The following is a 20,000-nucleotide window of genomic DNA, read 5'->3' as shown; positions in this document are numbered from 1 at the left end:
GAGACATATGACTCCAAAGTAATAGTAGTTGAATACCAATTTTTTTTATCTTTTACATAGGTGTCGTGCCGCTTGGAATTACATTCTCAAGCTTTCAAAGGAAAAATTCAACATGGAGATCACTATGCAGATTTTAGAAACTATTAACAAGATTTGCTCCTGTACTTTTATGTCACACACAGTCACTGAAATTGTACGAGGTTTTCAGGAGAGTGAGTTTTTCAGAACAGTCTTTCCACACTTTATTGAAAGTATGGAAAAGGGAATACATTTCAGGCAAGCCATGTTAAACAGTTAATGAGTTGTGTGAATTTTCATGGGGATTTAGAGCAAAGAAAGACCTCGGGATGGGATTTTCAGTATTTTTGGCGAGGGTGGTCCAACTTGTGTGGTGTATGCATCACAAAGTGTCCCTCTGATCATAACCTTAAAGTGCTATTACGATCAAAAATCACTTCTCGTTTCTTTTTTTTTGCTTCTTCACATTTCAAAAGTACCCTTGAGTTGAATGCTCATCAGGCGAAATTTTAGTAATTTCAAGGGGAATGCTTTTTTTTACTCCCCTTTTTTAAAATGATTGTCATGGTCCGCCATTACTAGGTGTGGTTCCAACCGATAAGCTTTCAATGGTCTGGATCGAGGACAAAGTGATGTTATTTGTAAACTCAAGCTTAAGTTAAAATGAAGTGTGTGAATGCTGCTTAATGAGAATGCAGCACAAGCTTTTATAAAACATAAAGTCCAGGGACGTTTTTAAGTCCAGTTTGACAGTCCTGCAAATGTTCCTTTAATTTATTTTCCAGTGTGGCTCAAAAGGTTCTGGAACATGTTATCAGTGTTGTCCCAGCATCTGGTCTTCTGGTGTTTCCCATGGCAGCAATGCTGGCTCATATTCAAATTCAGGCTTCAAGTGACCTTGAGAGTGCACGAGACAATGGAAAATTGGCTATAGAATTCCTTGCAAAGCTGTCTATGATCATTGCCACAGAAGTTCCTGGGGCTCGTAAAGACCTTGAAGTATTGCCGTGGAAAGAACTGCCTTTGATACCTCACGTAGATGAGATTAAACAACCTAGTAAGTGCTATAATACACCACGTTTGATATAACTACACTCAGTCTGGCTACCCATTGAATGAATTAAGTTTCTCACCATTTTCCTTCACTGCAAGATAACAGTGAAACTCTCCTTGTCAAAACACGTGCTAGTTATTTATTAGCTCTCAGAGGCTGGCAGTCTTTAAAATTTGGTGAGTGCTAAGAAGAACAATCTCTGACAATTTGTAGGAAGTGACAGCACACTTCCAGCTCTTATATTTTTCATACACGTAGTCCATAAATAAAGCAAAAATGGTTTTAAGGACATTGGCACAAAAATTTTCTAACATTGATTTTTTTCTGCAAATTTTACCATTGAGAGATGATGAGTTAGTGATGTCAGAAATGTAAAAAAAATGGGGGGTCACCGATTTTGTTTTGGAGAGAACTTGCCCGGAAGAACACCGGCTAAATCTGAAAAAATCCTGCTTCTTTGGCGAATAAGGCCACAGTGTCTGTAAGCCCAAAAATATTGCAATTACATCTTTGAAGTGAAATGTTCTCTACCAAAACTTTGTTTAAGTGGACCCATCAAGTGAGTTTAGTTAACTGTTGAGGTTACTTAAAGAACAAGTTCGCATTTAGTGACCATAGTTTCATGCGTCTTGCAGCTGCAAGATGGCAGGATTCCATGTGCCAAGGACAGAAATCTTGAAATTTTTTTAACTTCCTACATTGATTTTTTGTTCATTTTTGTTCAAATCTGTTTCTGAAAAGAAAAGTAGAGGTCACCAAAACATCCAAGATCGTTAAATCCAAGCAAAGCTATAGCAATGGCCATCTGCCCTATCATTGTTCATTTTAGTATTTAGCGTGTGCTTGATGCAGGACGTGGCATGTGAATTTGCGTGCGCTGTAAGGATGCTCAGTAGCAATGGGCACGAATGTCCTTAAGTAACAGAAGTGGATTTCAACTACAATTGTAATGCAATTTAAAAAACCAGAGGTTAATTGCTCTATCTGTTATACTGAGTGAATTTTGCGACATCTTTGTAAACATTTATGTAGTACTAGGCAATCATTCAACAAATCATAATTATTATTCCCTTTCAATTACTCCATGATGCAAATTAGTTTTAAATTCTCCAAAGGCAAGTTTTAAAGAAAGAATGCAATGAGTACACACCGTAGGCCTGGAATTATTGTTTTGAGTACCCTATAACCATCATGCCATATGGCATCAAACGATCAAACACAGTTAATTTATATTATGTGGCTCTTTTTGCTCACTGAGAACATTATGCTGTGTAAGGTCCATATTCGCTCACACCCACTGAATGAACATCAAGAACAAATAACCCTTATTGGGGAGGGAAACTCTGATTTTACCCTTTGGATGGAGAGAGCCTGGAGCCCATTGTGTTGCTATGCTAACGTCACAGTGGGCCATATCATGGAACTTTGTAATGAGTATCAGAACTGTACAAAGTTTCAGTTCTATATAGAAAATGTCTTCAGAGATATTCAATTTTTTGTGATTTTACATCATTTTGTGTCCACTATGTGACATCACAAGTCGTCTAATTTGCATAAATCAAAATCTTGAATAACTTGGCAACCAAGAGAGCTATGACAATAAAATAAACGCCGTTCTTCATCATTTTGAAAGCTCTTTTAAACAAGCTAATAAAAAATGTTGTGTCATATGCACTTTAAATAACTTCTCTTTCATGCACCATGATGCAAAGTGGCCGTTAAAGAACTATTGGAATCATTAGAGTTGCGAGAAGTACCTAATAGCAATAATAATATTGTTATTACACCACTGTTGCCACAGGATTTGTAGTTTTCACACCCTTTTATATCACATTATTGTTGTATTTTCTGGAAGCAGAGGATTGAGCCAAAATTGTTAATTTGGCTTTCATATAGTGACTGCATTTTGATGTACCGTAAACACCGGGAGATAAAATTATTAAGTTGCACCTTTTTTCCAAAAATTGTGGCTAAAAATATCGGGGGTGCGGCTTATGTGTGGGCCAGAACATTTGAAAAAAATGGAGTATTATTCTGTGGGTGTTTACAGAAATCGTCATTTTTCAATGACATGATCAGTTAAAGGCTCCTCCAATAAGAACGAATGTGTTCCTTACAACCACAATGACTTTGACTTTGCTGCCAAAGAAAGATTAATTCTCATTTTGATAATCTCTTATTGTTGCCCCAGGGTTGAAGACAGATGACCTTCCAGTGATACGAAAGAAAGGATCGTACGATTCGGAGAAAGAGTACTTGGAGACGTACTTCAGACTACTTAGAGATGAGTGCTTCCATAAATTGAGGAAAGGAATAAGTGAATTTGTTCATGGACAGAAATTTGACTCAAAAGATATGAGGATGTACAGGTAGGTACAGTATAAACTTATGCGCTACTCAATTCAAAACTTCCGAGCAAATCCCAGGCATTTGACTATTTTCTGTGCCCTAGGGTGGGGAATTTGACCTTTGCCTCGGTGGGATGGAGAAAATTAAACTGGAAGTGTCAGGTTTCAATTTTTTTTATTTTCGGGTACCGAACTCGGTAACAGCTTCGTGACTAAACGTTACATAATGTGTGACTGTTCGTGACAGCCCCTAAGCAACCATAATGTATACCATTGCTCTTAGGTAAATGGGATTGAGATAAAAGCTTCTCTGAGATAGCTAGCTACCTGAGGACATATGTGATACTGTAAACTGCACCGTCTAAACTGGAAAAGCCAAGACAATTCTCTTTGGCAGTTTTCGTTAGGTTAGTCAAGAAGAACGCTACGTGGGGTGGCTCAGCAGGAATCACCGGAACACCAAAAAGTGAGTGCCCAAACACCCCATCACAGCCAGCCTCCACAATATTTGCATGAGCCTTGACGCCAAATTAACCAAATCCGGAACCAAGAGCTGGAGATAGGAGTCCTCAACAGAGCTGAGTGCTGCACACCAAGCGCTTGCTCTGAAGGCGTCTGAAAGAAGCTGAAGAAAAAAGAGCAGAGTCAAATTGTTACACAGTTGAATAGACAACAAAAAGGCATCAAGCTGCCAATTGCATGCCACTTCCAAACACGGGAAAAATACCTTCAGCGAATGGTGCTGGGCGCACAAATGCGCACTGCTTTCGAACTCGAGAAACCCCCACCAAGACGGAGTCAAGTGCAAAAATGCGCACTTCCAAATGCAGAAAGCCCTCACCAAATGGTGTCTAGCGCAAAATTGTGCGCACCTTCAAAAAACACAAAATGGTGTCCATGCACACTAGTGTAAATATGCCCAAATACGAAAAACCCTCACCAAAAGGTGCTGTATCCACTAACGCATAGCTCATTTGCGGCCCGATTCACCAAAAGGTTGGAAAGCATTCAAGAAAAGCAAAAAAACTGCACCCATCAAAAAGGGAACTACACAGCCCCATTCCCTCTACGCCAATCATCGGTGCAAATAAAACAAAGCAACAAGAAGTAGAACCGGAAGTAGAAAGTGAACTCAAGCGCACCAGATAAACACCACAATATGCCTAATGCGCAAAATCCAAATGAAGTGCCAAGATGTCAAAAGCTGGCCAACTCGAGAAGACAGATTTCTTCGTTCGATGGGTGGCTCTCTGGCCCAGACCCTCTATCAACAGATCTGAAATTCTAGGCAGCTGGAGAACCTCTCTGTCATAGGGTTTAAACTTTAAAGGAGAAAAACGCAAAAACGGCCAAAACATGCTAGACAGCCATTCAGGAACTATTAAGGTACCATGACCACTACAACTTTGCAGCTTCCTGACAACTGGAACAACAAGGTCTACTGGAGGGCACAGCCAGTTGTTAACACCACTCCAATCTTGCGCGAACGCATCTACCCCAGAGCTACCGGGAGATGCAAATCTTGAATTAAATACACTCAGGTATCTGAGCATTGGTGTAAGACGCAAATCTGTTACAGGTATGAGGACCCAAAATTACATCTATCATTCTGAAGATGGACCAATTGTCTTTGTCAATAAATCGACTCAACGTATCTGCCTGCTTGTTCGATTCACGAGGAATCCATTCAGCTTCCAAAGAAATATTGTTAGCGAGACACATGCTAAAGATTGCCAAGGCAACCTGTTGCAGCTCTAGCACAGGCCCTCCCGTCTCCCGATAGATGCGATCGCAGCTGCGGCAAGATTGTCTGTGAAAACTTCAACCTTCTCGAGCCTAAGCTGCTTAATGCAGGATACACATACGTAGTAAATAGCCTTAAGCTCACGATAGGTAGAGCTCTGGCCAATTTGCTCAGCGTTCCACATACCAAAGACCAAAGACCAAAGAACCGTTCAAAGATGCCACATATCCTCCAAAAGCTTATAAACTCACTAGCATCGCTAAAGAGGAGATGAAATCGGATAACTGTTAAAACAGTCTGCATTAATATACCAAAATTTAAGTTCCCCAAGAAGGGTGGGAGTGAAAAAGATGATGATCTAGTAAAATAAATCTGACATGGCAACAGACACACAATAGGACCAACCACTAAGGCACTGGATATGACGGAACCTGCGATCTTAGCCGAAAATCTACACATACAAAAGCCATCTGAGATAGCAGCATCCAAGAGCCCCTTCAACTTGGATACTTTCTTTGCTGGCAGAAAAATTTCATCGCTACCATGTTAATTTGATTTGATTTGAAATAACAAACACTAACCATTCCCCAAACTTGCTCTCCATTGCACAGCAAACCCGAAGCACTAAGCTCCTTACTCTGAATAAAGCTAGCCACAGCAGCCGAGACTTTGTCAGGTTGACCACAAAAACCATCATCTAAGTAGATAAAGCTAAGATCACCCATGGAATGCCACTTCTTAACCAGAGGACGCATCAACTTAGTAAAACAAAAACACACACTACTTAAGCCGAAAGACAAAACAGAAAATGAGAAATAACGACGCTTACCCGAATTCCAAATACCCATGAAAACCCCAAATACTGCTGATGGTCATCGCAAATATCCACGTGATGATATCTGGATTTTAAATCCCAGGTAGAAAACCAGTAGCCCTTTTCAATCGCTTGAGAAAGTGAGCACAAATTCTCATATCTAAATTTGGGTTTTACTAAAAATTCATTCACCTTGAGTTCCTAAGGTCTATTACTAGGTGGAACTTTTTGCCTTCCGCAACTGATAAAGGATTAACACAAAAAGGCAGAACCTTGTGCTCAGAAGTACGCTTACCAGCTAGCAATTCCAGAATCTCCTGCAAAACAAAATCCTTGTGCCTATAAGAGCTGACAAATTGCGCAAAAAACAGTGCGAAGGATAAGCAGCAAAAGGCAGCCTGTAGCCATCCTGTGTGTTTATTCCATAGTATTACATAGAAAATGCTCACCAATCAGTGGCAGCTCCATATGCGTCTCTCTGATAGAGATCGACTAAATGGTAAAAGGTAACGGATTGTACCCCAACAGTACTAGCTTTTACGAAAAAATAACTAATATTGAAAAACCATTGTGCTCAAGTAGTGACCAAATTAAGAAAGATCCAATCACGTAATATTGTAACAGTACAAAACGATAAAGAACGTTATTGTAATGTGGTTACTTTCCAGTAGCTGTATACTGCCCTTGTAGTTGAAAATCTGAGAGATAAATGTTGTAATAAACAAGTTGTATGGCCAAATGACTTATTAAAATAAAGAATATCACCTACTATGTGAAAGGCAAAGAAGGGTTGAGCTCTCTAAGGAAGGGCTAACGCTCAAAACGTCAGAGTGAGGACGATGTGCGAGCCAGTGAGCCATGCAAGCCATCGCTGCGAGTCATGCAGTGTACGAGCCAACAGGGGGAGCTATGTGAGTCAACATGCAAGTTACACAGTTTTTAACAGCTATAACCATTTTGAAATGGGTGCTTAGACTTAAATGCCAAAAAATTCGCATGGAATGCAGATTGTTCAGCCCCAAAACGTCAGCTGTCAAATTTCTTTACAATGGTCAGTTTACCATATCAACTCACTTGATAAACCCTTTGCCTTATTTCACTTTCCCACCGACACAGCACCACGGCTTCTTTGCAACCTAACCCCTTTACCCTACAAGTGAAAGAATGCTTTACTTCCAATAACCATCAACCAATATTCTTAGCACCACTCAATGTTATTCTTCAGACTGTTAATTATTTCCGACAGGTCTTGCTATTTCTGAAATTTGGTTTTATCAAAGGAAATGAGAATGTAAATTGGCCACCGTACGGAGATTTTAAAAGCTGACGTTTGGAGCGTTAGCCCTTTGTCAGAGCGAAGAGCGAATTCGGCAATGCGAATTCGCTCTGACAAAGGGCTAACGCTGGAAACGTCAGCTTTTAGAATCTCTGTATGGTGGCCAATTTACAGCACCACAGTTTCTTTAGAAACTACCCCCTTCATTCACTTTCTATTTCTGTCCTGCTCTGAATGCTCAACAAACATTATTTCAGTGACCTCTTGAACTAAGTAAATGAATGGCAAACAGCTGTTATCAATGAAGTGTGTTCTTTGTGTTCAACAAACATTAAACTATTTTCACTGTTTTTGCACCAGCACAATTAAAATTTTACCAGTTCAAACCATTTTTTACCAGTTCAAAAAGAAATTGTTCCAAAGTCAAAATTGAACTACAGTAGCTACAACATTCCCCCCCGTGTGAACAAAATTATCCACAATGCCTGCAATGGTTTGTTTTGAAAGTCTCAGTTCCTGTCCTATTGAGATGGTTGACTTTCCCTTCTAACCAGCTTTCAGTAATTTTCTACCAAACAAAACTAGCACGGTGAAGGCACTCATTTCAAGGCAACAACGGAAAGGAATGTAAAAGTTAATAATCTCTCTCATGGATTTTCCGCACATCCCACAAAGTTTGGTGCGAAATTCCCAAGTTCGTTTCAAATTAGTTGCAATTTGATTGACAGTTATGTAATGGAATTGCCAAGTTCAAGGTGAACTTTGGAAATTTAAAATAGAACTTCGCAAACCGCCTGTCAAAAGTTTTGTGAAATGCACTGTAAGTAGGAAACCTGTCATGCATTCTCTTGTTACAAATAAATAAAAATTTATTTATTATTACATAATCATTTGTTTCATAGAAGAAAGAAAATGGGACTTTGACATCATTGCCATGGCAGTAGCTGTGGGTTTCATTTTACACCGTGACATATTAAACATTTATCGCAGAAATTTTGCAAAAATGTGATTTATGATGGTTATCTAATGAATTTTTGCAAGAGCTTGCAGTTAATTTTTTCGAAGTTTATTTGGCTTTTTAAGGGCTCCGACTTTGCCAACTGTAATAATATTGTACTTATTATGTTCACATTATTTTGTAGAATTACCCTGGTGGGAGCATCTACTCGCCATGAAGCGTCCCCGACACTGATGTTGATCTCTCTTAAGTATGAAGGACTGGAGGTGCAAGACAGCAGTGATCTGGAGTAAGGAAGACTTTAGTTCTTGATACAGCAAGCAGGCATTGATTGGTCCCTAATTAAGATCCCACCCTTTCCACATAATTACTCACATCTTACCATTTTATCCATAAGTTCCATCATCACATTTCTCCGCTTCTTCTTATCTTATACCTTCAACCGCCCTTGTAACTGTTTTGTTTCCTCTCTTTTATTGATTTATTTCTCTTATCTTCTCATTTCTATACTCTACTTCGATCTCTACTTCTTTTTTGTCCGCTATCCCCATCCTTTCTGGTCTGTTACATATTTTATTCCCATTGCTTCCCACCCCAAAATTAATGTGTTGCCATGATGTGAAGCATTTAACCTTAAAGTACGTATTATTGTTTGTCTCACACGGTTGTTACTTACCGGTAATTGTGGCGTACATCTACACCAAAAGTGACAACATTGTGAGACAAATGATTATGCTGTAATAATATTGTATACATTTCACTGCAATAAGCATCCAACACTTGTTTCACAAAATGTGGAGCATTGTCTTTTTGCCTTTAAGTGCCTGTTTCCATAGTCCACCTCGATCATTAACTCATGTTTACTTCCCTTCCCTTTCATTCCAATCCTGTCATACCTGGAGATGTGATCACTGTGGGAAGGAAGGATTGTCAGTTTGGAAGGGACCCTGAAGCCCTGGGTAGAGTTAAGAGTTAAGGCCTATTTTGTTTGGCGCCACTCATCTTAAGCCTGTGATGATGACAGTTTGGTTTGGTGGCGGGATAGATCCTTGAAACCTCAACAAAAATGCAATGTACCATGAAAACGTTATGGTTTGATGTGATATTTGCGGTCAAGAGAAAATGAGGGGACAGAGAGGGAGGCTCAAGACGTTGGCCGGGATATGTTATGTCCACGAAAGTTATTTTTAGACGAGCAGAAGTCTTTGTTCCAGCGGAAGTCTGTCTTCTGAGACGTCCGCATGCAGTCTTGCCTCGCTCTCAGGTTCTCAGTGAAAAGAGAAAATGATGGCGCGCGTGGAAGGCTGATAAATATATATTTTCTTTCAAACATCGGACTGCGGTTGGCCTGCATGCGGACGTCTCGGAAGACTTCCGCTCGTCTAAAAATAAATTTCGTGGACACAACATATCCCAAAAGCTGGACCGGGAGCCTCCTTCTCTGTCCCCTCATTTTCTCTTGTTGCGGTTTGTTATGTCCAATGTCTGTGCAATTTGCAGAGTTACAATTTAAGACTTGGTGTGTATGTAATTAATCATTGATGGAACCTCTAACTGTACAGCAAGAGGTAAAGGATGTGGGAAACGCAACATTTACTGAACATAAAACAACATTTAGGATGCACGTGGCGTTTTCAATATGTGAAGGCTCCTGATAACTCCCTTGACACGTGCGATGTATTTCTGGGAATTAGCGCTTCTAGTATATAACAGTTTCAACACTCCTGCCTAGTGTCTTCATGACAGTTTACCTAATTAAAGTTGTGCCCTTTTACAACTTGCTTCTTGGTGTCCCTTGTATTCTAATTAAGATTTAAACAGGTGTCGCTGGTAAAAAGCACTTATTTACTGAGCTTACTTACGATAAATTACGACCTAACTGACAACATGGTACTGTAATTAATGTAGAACTAGTACTAATTCTCATTTAAAATTGTTCATCTCTCCATTTTGCTATAATTTGATTAAATTTCCAGGCATACAGATCGTTTTCTGTATGGAAATCTCCTTTGTATTTCAACTGATGGCTCTTTTGAAGAACCACTGTGGGCTGTGGTAGACAAACACATTTGTGATTATGATCAAAGGTATACATTACAAGATTTTCAATGAATGGTTATGGAATTTGGAATTAGTAGCACCTCTTGAGAGGCTATTTTTTTCTGGTTAGAGATTAGAAGGATGTTGATGTTTAAGAAGAGTGCTTACAAACAAAAAACCCTCTTAGAGCAGAGAAGAGAACCATGTAGCTACAAATTTGACCTGCATATAAGGCCAGTTTTAAGATTAGCATCCTTTAAGGCAATAAATTCAGATATTTCCATGCACTTACCCAAGAGCAAACCAGATTTCCCAGGGAAAAACCTCTCGGAGGAGAGAAGAGAACCAACAAACATTGGTGGAAGGCGAGTGCTCTGACCACTGCGCCAGCCGTGCCTGTATGACATTTGAAGTAATGTTTAAAAAATGAACAACAGTGTTTATCAGGTTTAAAAACACAAGGCGTAGCCAAGTGTTTTTAGACCCCATGAAACACATGCTGCAAGTTTTTTGAACAGCTTCACGAACCTGCATGCCTCTCTAGGGATTTAGATAAAAGTCACTTTGTGGTGGTATCAGTCAGGGCTCGAGACTAACTTTTTAGCTCACGAGCCTAGTGGCTAGTATCAGGTCTGATTTCACTAGCCAAATCTAAATTTGCACTAGCCAGTCTCGTCATGTGCAGTTTCATTCATTTGTAAAAACTATCACGAAAAAATTACCGCATTTAAAAGCTCAACTCGCGCTTTTAGTAAATTTTCTCATATTCTCATATCCATCCTCGCAACAGTGGCGCAAATGTGCTGATGTGTACGGCTTCTCGTATTTTTCTCACGAAGGCAAAGTTTCGTGGCCTTGAGTGCAATTCTCACCACCCTGCGAGCAGAGCCTCCTTTTGTCTTTTTCTTTACTGAGGAGGAGAAAAGTAGGCTCTGCCCGAATCGCGTCAACTATTTGAAGCCGCCGCAGCCCGAACTTCTGGACTAGTCAATCTTGTTTTCTCTCGTCAAACCGGTTTTTCCAGTGCGAGCGTCCGTTTAGTGAGAAAACCCATGGTTATAATTGAGCCCGCTGGCATGAAAAACCAAGATGGCGGCGAGATCTGTGGCATATTAGGCTTGGGTTCGAGACTGTATCCTGGCAACATGCAGCGCATATTCAAAAAAGATCTTACTCGATTCATGCAGAGTCTTTCTCGAGAACGCAGAAATCGAGCAAGCAAAAGAAAGGCTCTGCTAGCAGGGTGGCGGCTACTGTGCTTGCAAGCAAAATTTCTCTCTTTTTATGTGAGTTTCACCATTCCTAGTAAACGAGATAAGTCGCTCGATATTGTCTCTTTCTTTTTTAAGTTGAAATAAATTACATTTGGATTCAATTTCTAAACAAATTCGTGACCTCTTTCCATATACAGGTAACAACGTCGCAAACAGTCGCAAACAGTTTGCGTTGGCTCGATCGCAAACACTGTCACTTTTTGCGTTTGTGTTTGCGATCCTCTTTTCCATATGCGTGATTGCTTTACGCAACTTGATCTCGTGATATCGTAAGAAAAGGGCGCAGAAATTAAAGCAGAATTAGTTTTTGCGTCGTGTTCAACTTCTTATGTTAGAGTTGTCGCGAAGAAGAAGGCAGAGAGGAAGTGTAAAGAGACGTCACCGATTCTGGGTCCGATACATTTTCGAGGAGCAGCAACGGCTGCAGTATAGCCAGTATCAAATTATACTGTAGGAACTGGCTCTTTGTGATCAAGAACTTTACTACAGGTATATTTGGCGGGATACACACTGTTTTGAGGATTATCTTCATTGCCACAATCGTACTCGGACGACATTTTGATATACTTCGCCTCTAATTCGTCAAAACGTATCACGTGCACAAAGATATCGTCGGTTGATCGCAAACAATCTGAAACAGTTTACGATTGTGTTTCCATATCGTTGTTTCCTCGCTTTTGCATTGCTACTCGTCGCTAACAAGACGTAACAATAGAACAATTTCCATCTCTTGCGTCTTGTTTGCGATCATCGGCGATTATCAGCGATGAACGTAAAAGGTTTTTCCATTTACGCAAACTGTTGTTATTTTCTATTCTCTCCTTTTACCTTATCCGTAAGAAATAATTTTCATTTTTGTTTTCGTCCAGAACTCCACTTCTTCGTAATCTTTACTAGCCCCAATGGCTAGTGCAGCTCAAAATCTACTAGCCAAAACTGAAATTTCACTAGGCTGTGGCTAGTTGGCTACCGTTAGTCTCGAGCCCTGGGTATGGCACAAAGTGGACTTACAAAATATTTGGCAAGTGGCAAAGTTCAAGAAAAAATAAAGATGCCAACTTTGAGGAAAAAGGATACCAATTATTAATATTACATTTTCATCATCCTATAATGACAAACTAGACAAATTAAGAGCCCTTTTAATTAATCGTTCACAAATCACATGTAGTTTACAGTATAAAGGGGACTGTTGTTTTGGTGATAAATACATTGGTGAGACCATGAGAAATGTGCAAGTGCGGATTGAAGAACATTCCAACACTTATAATGACTCCTGCCTGTCACCTCCCGCGAGAATCCCGCACAATTTTTTTAGCTGGTGTATTCTCTGCATGGCCATGTCCTTTTAGAAGCACAGAATCCTTATAGGCCTAATGATGCAACAACTGAAGCCTAGTTTGAATCAAGTCAAGTCCTTTGTCATGAAACTTTTCCCATCAGGAATTGTCTAAAAGATTAAAAATATGGGTTTAGCCGATGGTTCTAATACCCTGATGATGACTTCGGGTCGAAAACGTTCGGTTTTTTACCTTCAAAAAATGAATATTTGGCCTTGTAAATAGTTATTTGTGAACTTAATGAGCAAACTTTATGGAAAAAATGATTTGAATTTAAATGTACTTATTCCTTTCGGGATTTTGTGTTTGGCCTTTCTGTTGCATAATTTGCACCCCAGAGCATTTTTTCGCAATCTTGGCCAGTACATTATTAAAACGACATGCAAAATATTGGTCACCAAAAGTGATTGTAATTGTGATTGTAGTTATTATAGATATGATTATGATTATGATTATGATTATTATGATCTTGATCTGTTAATTAAGGTGGTTCAAACCAGTTTCAACAATAATTATTTGGAGGGATTGGAAAGTTTAAAATATATTATATAATTCTCTCGATTGGATTCAGAGCCACCTTAAAATTTTTCAATTGTGAAGGTGGCTATGAATCTGCTCCAGAGATTTTTTGAAACTTTGCAGAAAGTTTTATCCTAGCTAGCGTGCTAATCACTCTCCAGCAATAAAAAATGGGGGTCACCCGAGTTCGTTTTTGAGATACAGTATATGCGTTTAAAGACGAAATATAGGCTGTTTTTAGATGGCTCTTCTGTAGCCATTCTAACCTGTTACATCACATTAATGAGTGCATTATGTTAAGCATCTAGTGGTCTTTCATAATTATGGCATCATAACATTACTTTTAAGTGAAAAGGTTTGGTAGATGCAATCCTTGCAATTAGTAGTTTGTTAAAAGTGTTAAAACTGGTTTGAGCCTCCATAAATGTAGCAAAAATCGTGAAGCATTTTTTCTTTGACATCATAAAACTTATTTATAATAAAGTGTTTACATAAAACATTTAGAGTGGTTTTCAATTGAGTGTCGAAAGTAATTAGATAATTACTTTGGTTTTGCATTACTTTACTCAGTGATTGGTTCAAAGTTCTCGCGCCACTTTTTCAACCAATCAGAAGTGAAACCAAAACCAATCGTGACTCGCGCGTGCACATTTTTCCCGCGCTTTGTGTCGGCTACGTTTAATTACTTCGAGTTTTGATTGGTCTACTGGATTGTCTTCGTCCTTTTTGATTGGCCAAAGTAATTACTTTGGTTTTGGTTTTACGACACTCATTCGAAAACCGCTCTAACAACATATTAAATAACAATAGACTCCTCCATGGTTTTTGACGCCATCTTGGCTGGGGGGCAAACCCGGCTAAATTTAAAGTAAATGTATGGGATTTTGGCCAACTATGAACCACTGTAGCGCCGCTACAAAGACACGGATTTCCAACGTTTGCCACTACTTTAAATAGTTTTAATTTGATATCATTCATTCAACAGAAAATAAGGCCATTAAGGAAGGTATGACGTCCGTAAATTGAAATAACAAATCTTCTCATAGTGCTTCTAATTTCGCGGTGCCCAAATTGCACGATTTTGATTAGAAGGGTTTGTATGAAATCTTAAAAAATCGTTTATGGTCGTTGTATCCTGAATCTGTTCTTTATATTTCATGAAAATAATCTCAGTATAAATGTCTTTTAAAAGAAACTTTCACTTTGGAAATCCATCTCTTTTTAGCGGCACTACAGGGGTTCAAAATGTTGTCAAAAACCATGGAAGGGTCTCTGTACATTTTTAAAGTAATTAATCATTATGTACACCTGTACCATAATTTGGAAGTCAAAGCGGACAGTATTCAAAGTTTAGAAAGAAATGTTGTAGAGATGCTGTTTTATTCATGTTTAGTTTGCTAGTTTGAACAGCTTGAAGAACATTTTACAAAAAGCATTGTTCTTCTGGATTCCAAACAATTAGGTTCAAATGATGAGAGGAGAACACTGGCATGCAAGAAAAACAAGACCCAGTATTCTTTATTGTAATGAGGAGTGTTTCATCATTTTTAAGGCTCATGTTTTAAAAAGTTTTAGAATTATTGGCCTCAAAGGGATTCTTTGGTCATAAAATCTGAGAAAGGAATTCAAAGTTCTCAATTTGTCTGAATGTTTAGAATTGTGAAGATCACTCTTTGTGACAAGGCAAATTCTATGACTGAGCCGCAGTTTATTGCCAAGATGCAGGAGATCATGAACAGAGGTAAGGAAACTTAACCCTTCCAAACAACCATGGGAAATTGTAGAAATGATGACAGCTTTAGAAGCCGTGCCACCACATCTTTTAGCAAAATATAATGCTAAGCATAGTAAGAAATAGTAAATTAAGGGACATTTGACATTGCCTGAACTGAAAACTGCCCCTTTCTTTAATTTGTGATTTGGTTTGAAGGTGAGAAAGCATTTATGGCTGAAAGTCAAACATTTTACCTCTCATATGCCCCAGCATTGGAAGTCCTGCAGCATAGAGGTAAAAATTAATTTTTGCATGTTGTGTGCTGCAAATAGCATTACAGTGTAACTGAAAGTATCTAATGTGTACAAGTAAAAGGCATTAATAAAATATGTAGAATAAAACTGCTTTCCTAGGAGTTGTAATGGTCAAAAGTCCAGAGAATTGCCTACTTGACATGAAAGCCCTAGCACATTTTTTGTCCTTTTCCTCAGAACTCACCTGTTGTATGTTTTGTAAAAAACCTTTCATAACCCAATGCTTTTGACACTCTAAGCTACTGACCACCAAATCCACAATATGCACTATGTACTTGAAATACCGCTCATAAGTTGCTCGGTTCGATGACTGTTGTGCTTAGTGTGAAATTTTGTGTTGCCCCATTTCATGAAATTAAGTCTTCCCAACAATAAGTATATTATAACATACAGTGTATCCAGTAATAATAATAATTATTATTATTAGATGTGTTATTTATATTGGAATGATCGATATTCCTTTATACAAATTATGTAATATGCCAACTAGACAATAATTGTTGTATAAATCAACGCTCTTCCAGTAGTATTTTTCTCAGTATTAATTTTTTTAGATGTAACTGTCTTAACTTTGTGATATTATGACATCCGCATTTTTGCTTCCTAATTCTTGTATTCAGCTTTGCTCTCTCTTTTATCATTAAAAAATTTAGTTTAGTTTAACTTAGGGCATATAATTAGTTTATCGTTACTTTTGCCCTTCTCTGTAAGCTTTCCTTTTGTTAGTCTTATTGCTCTTGTAACTAGTACGAACTGGAGGGAGGAAATGAAATAAGTATTCAAATAAAAATTTGTTCATCTCATTATGCATCAATCCTGTGCATGCAATAATTTTATAAGTTTCTTTTGTTACTGTACAAGCTACGCTTTTAAAGTGAAATGTAACTTTGCACTTCCTTTGTTTAGATTATGTCCCATTCAAGGAATTTTTGGTTTTCCCTGACCCAAAGCATATGGAACCTGCTGACTACATTAGTAAAATCAAACGTCCTCCTGACTGGGGAATCATCTTTCAGAGGGACAGTCTCCCCGAGAGTAGCATGAAAGAGAATTGTTCAGCAGAATACTCCCTTCTCGATGACTTTGACTCATTACGCATGAATGACCACTGCAAATCTCATCTGGATGATTCTCAACTTGCTTCAGTTGAACTGGCTTTGAGGAACAAATTGGTGTTAATTCAGGTTGGCATAAATATTTCATGAATTTCAAGGCAAGAAAAACTGGGGTCCACTTGCCCAGGGTATCTGAGTAAATTCTACCCTTGGGCAAGCCTTTCCCACCAGTGGATAGTGACTCAACACAGACTCTAAGCACTAACCAGTAAGACCTGGATCGGAGGTGTTTCTTAATGTATCTGATACAGCATTAATTTGTTCACTGTCTATGCAGTGTCAAAATGTTCATTTAATTTCAATAAAGTCTATCCTTTTGTGTTAGCTAGGATATGGACGGAAACGAAAATGGTATATAACAGACCCTAAAGGAGGGGAGACTCCCGAAAAATTTGGATAGATGTGTGCCGCCAAGGTTCTCAAACCCTGACCCTATTTAAAGGTAGAAAATCAAGATCTGATACCCTTTTTAAGGCCCAAACCCAAAAATGGTACCTTATTTAAGGGGAAAGAAAACAGCTGCCCCCTGACAGCTGCGTGAGAGTGAGGAGCGCACGTACGGGCAATACAAGCTATAAACGTCCCTTTAAAATGGCTTTGTTAAGCTTGAAAACTTTTATTCAAGCGTGCGGTAGAATTTTAATAGACTATATCTTTTCATTTAGCGTGTGGATACTGCATTAGTGACCCTGTCTATAGGACTGAGCACCTCAAAAACCCGACCCTATCGGGTACATACCTATATAGCATATATAAGAGAGTTCCCCCTCCGGGATAGGTAGCTATATATAATTTGTTTAGTCATTCTAGTATAAAAAAGAGATTTCCTTGTGATTTTTTTTTCTACCCATGCACTTGAAATGTGAATTCTCGCTAATTGTTGCATCATTTTGTCCAAATGAATGCTCAAAAATAAAGAATTTTAAACGATCTTTCAGTGGAATATTTTTCAATTTAATGTTCTCTGTCAAAAATTTGCATTAAAGAAGCTTAAATAAACATTGCAACGCGCACAAGGAATTTAGTCGCACTTAAATCTTCGTCGAATTCTTGTACAGAAAGCACAGGAAATTTAAGTTGTTGTTACAGTAAAGATTCTTTCTCCATTCTTTAGCAATCATCCATTCAAATTTCAGAGAAATCGATCCATACGCAAATATGTTACGATTTTTTTTATGACGTGACGAATGGTCCATCGGATATCCGGCAGAATTGGGCAAGTTTGAGCGTCAAGTTACACGATGTGACGTACGTTTTCAGTATTTTCTCACAAAATGCTCCCAAATTTTTAAGTATGACTATCACCTCAGAAGACAAGAACATCATTCTAAAAGCTTGTTAAACGAAAAAGTGGGTTCTGGAGGTAATTTTAAGAGTGGAAATTAAGTTTGAATCAGACAGGATGATCAATGGTGTTTACAAAACAAAAAGATGCTAATCTTTTTTTGACGTGAAAATCCTTTATAGTTTCCATAAAAACCATCCAGATGTCTTCGCTAGGCTCTAAAGAAGCTGTCCATGTATTTTTTTCTGTGATTTCAACTAAAATTCCAGTTGACTTAGTAACTTGATCACGGCACCCGCTGAATTCAATGTCACTTTCGATTTTGCGATTTACTTGTGCGGCCAAAAGTACAATAACAAAATTGAACGTAGCAAAAATCTCCAAGAAGGTTTTTCGCTGAAGGTAACTTTATATTTGTGGCTCAAAATTAATGTTGTTTTCATGTCGTAAATTTTGTTGCTGATGCAAAATATTTTATTCTCGATCGACAGTCCTGAAAACTTCCTTCTGCTCTTCCTAAAAACTGTGCATCAATATTTATTTACTTTTGCATCAATATTTGTTTTGCATAAAGCAAGCTAGCAAACTCTGTACCTTGCTTAGTTCGCATTTTTGAGCGTTGAGAAATACAATTTTCGGTCCTACGCTTCTGTTACAAAGTGGTATATTTTCTAGGTCACCCATCCACATACTAACCCCGCCGGACAGGGTTAGCTTCAGTGAACTTTTGTATTTCAAAGCTGTCAGACGCTCAGAGTGCACACTTAAACTTGTGGTGAAAAGAAGTTGTGAGGGAACTTGAAGATGATCAACATGTCAACCTAGAAGCCAATGTTTCTCGATTCCCTTTTATTTTCTTCAATCTTTCTGGGCTTAGTACTTTGCTAGTAACCAAATGTCTTCTCAGGGGGCTAGGGGGCTGGATTTTTACGTTCTTAACAAAGTTTAATTTATGCAACAACTAACTAACTACTTACAAGCAAGAAGCTATTTTAAAAACTGTAGTTTACCTAAATGCTAGAATTATTGGCGAAGGGAAGGGAGATGTGGAACTTTAACGGTGGTTCGTGACCCCAACTGGACCTCCATCTGGACCCCACTCAAGACACAGTGACGTCATCAACTCCCAAGGTCTTTTGAATTTTTATCTAAAGGGAGTTGGAGATGACCTACCTAGAAAGAAATCTTTTTTCAAGTTTCCAGTTCGTTTCGAAAATACAGCATTTTGAGTTTCTGAATTGCCACCTTGCATGACACCACGATACAAAGCTATTTGGATGGAAAAAATGTCTATCCCTGTGAATCTCAGCAGTTTGAGCCTTTCAAGTACATTATAAAAAAAAAAAGGAAAAAAAAAAACATTAGGAGATGTGTTCATACTCACGTATTTTATCTCATGAGTAATAAATGCTTTCATTGCAAAGTGAACTCCTGATGATTACCGCCCGCCATATTGGTGGACCAAGAAAACTCTATAAAGTTGCGTTAAACGTTTCGGCAAATAACTCAAGAACGATGTACTGCACAGACCTGAGAATTGGAGAAGTGGTTAAAAGATTTGTTTCCTTTTTAATTTAATGATTTTGAATTTATTTTCTTGTTGCGTGACAGTATAAATGATGCGAAAAGCGAAATGAAAACCAGAGTATCGTACCGGATATCTTAATTCCTTCATTCGCACGTACCCACAATTCCTTGCACCTTTGACCACAATCCCTTGCGTTTCGACGAAAAATGTGTTCTCCCGATTGGAGAGCTGCCTCGTTCGTTGATTCAGTCTCACGCACTGCAGCAGCAATAAATAGTAGTTCTTTTCCTGACTGATAATTTGTTAGGGTGTTTGAGAATGATTACGAAAACTGGATTTTAAGGAGGACAGACATGTACCATAGGCAACCCAGTTTACGCTCAAAGCGCGTCTAGTTTCTTCATGCTCGACAACAGTGGTATGAGGTCGTTATCCAGCTCCCTCACTTTAGTATGGTACCGGTGACAGCTTTTTGCAACATTAATTGCACAAAATTATTTAAGCATTTGACAGAAGACATGCAGTCCTTAATTTAACTTAGTCTCTTCAGTTTTCGAGCGCTGCGATTTGATTTGTCTTGTCACAAAAAGCTACAAGAACTCCCTGTTCCAGAACTTCCTGAAGGAGAAGAAAAATTCCAGGGAATGGCATAATTTGTGAAA

At 38.5% G+C, this 20,000-nt stretch overlaps 1 protein-coding gene across 1 annotated transcript in view; it reads left to right on the top strand.

Annotated features, from left to right (window-relative positions):
- Positions 1–20,000, top strand: part of LOC138023653 (NFX1-type zinc finger-containing protein 1-like) — a 98,541-nt gene that overhangs the window by 29,276 nt on the left and 49,265 nt on the right. Inside the window, exons 4-11 of the mRNA XM_068870694.1 lie at positions 61–276; positions 804–1,075; positions 3,264–3,441; positions 8,397–8,501; positions 10,189–10,299; positions 15,038–15,123; positions 15,313–15,390; positions 16,317–16,594. Coding sequence (XP_068726795.1) covers positions 61–276; positions 804–1,075; positions 3,264–3,441; positions 8,397–8,501; positions 10,189–10,299; positions 15,038–15,123; positions 15,313–15,390; positions 16,317–16,594 — 1,324 coding nt within the window. The remainder of the gene's footprint in view (positions 1–60; positions 277–803; positions 1,076–3,263; positions 3,442–8,396; positions 8,502–10,188; positions 10,300–15,037; positions 15,124–15,312; positions 15,391–16,316; positions 16,595–20,000) is intronic.

The sequence above is a fragment of the Montipora capricornis genome, chromosome 11 (genome assembly GCF_036669925.1).
Source record: "Montipora capricornis isolate CH-2021 chromosome 11, ASM3666992v2, whole genome shotgun sequence".
Classification (NCBI taxonomy): domain Eukaryota; kingdom Metazoa; phylum Cnidaria; class Anthozoa; order Scleractinia; family Acroporidae; genus Montipora; species Montipora capricornis.
This window is presented reverse-complemented; position numbering and strand designations above follow the sequence as displayed.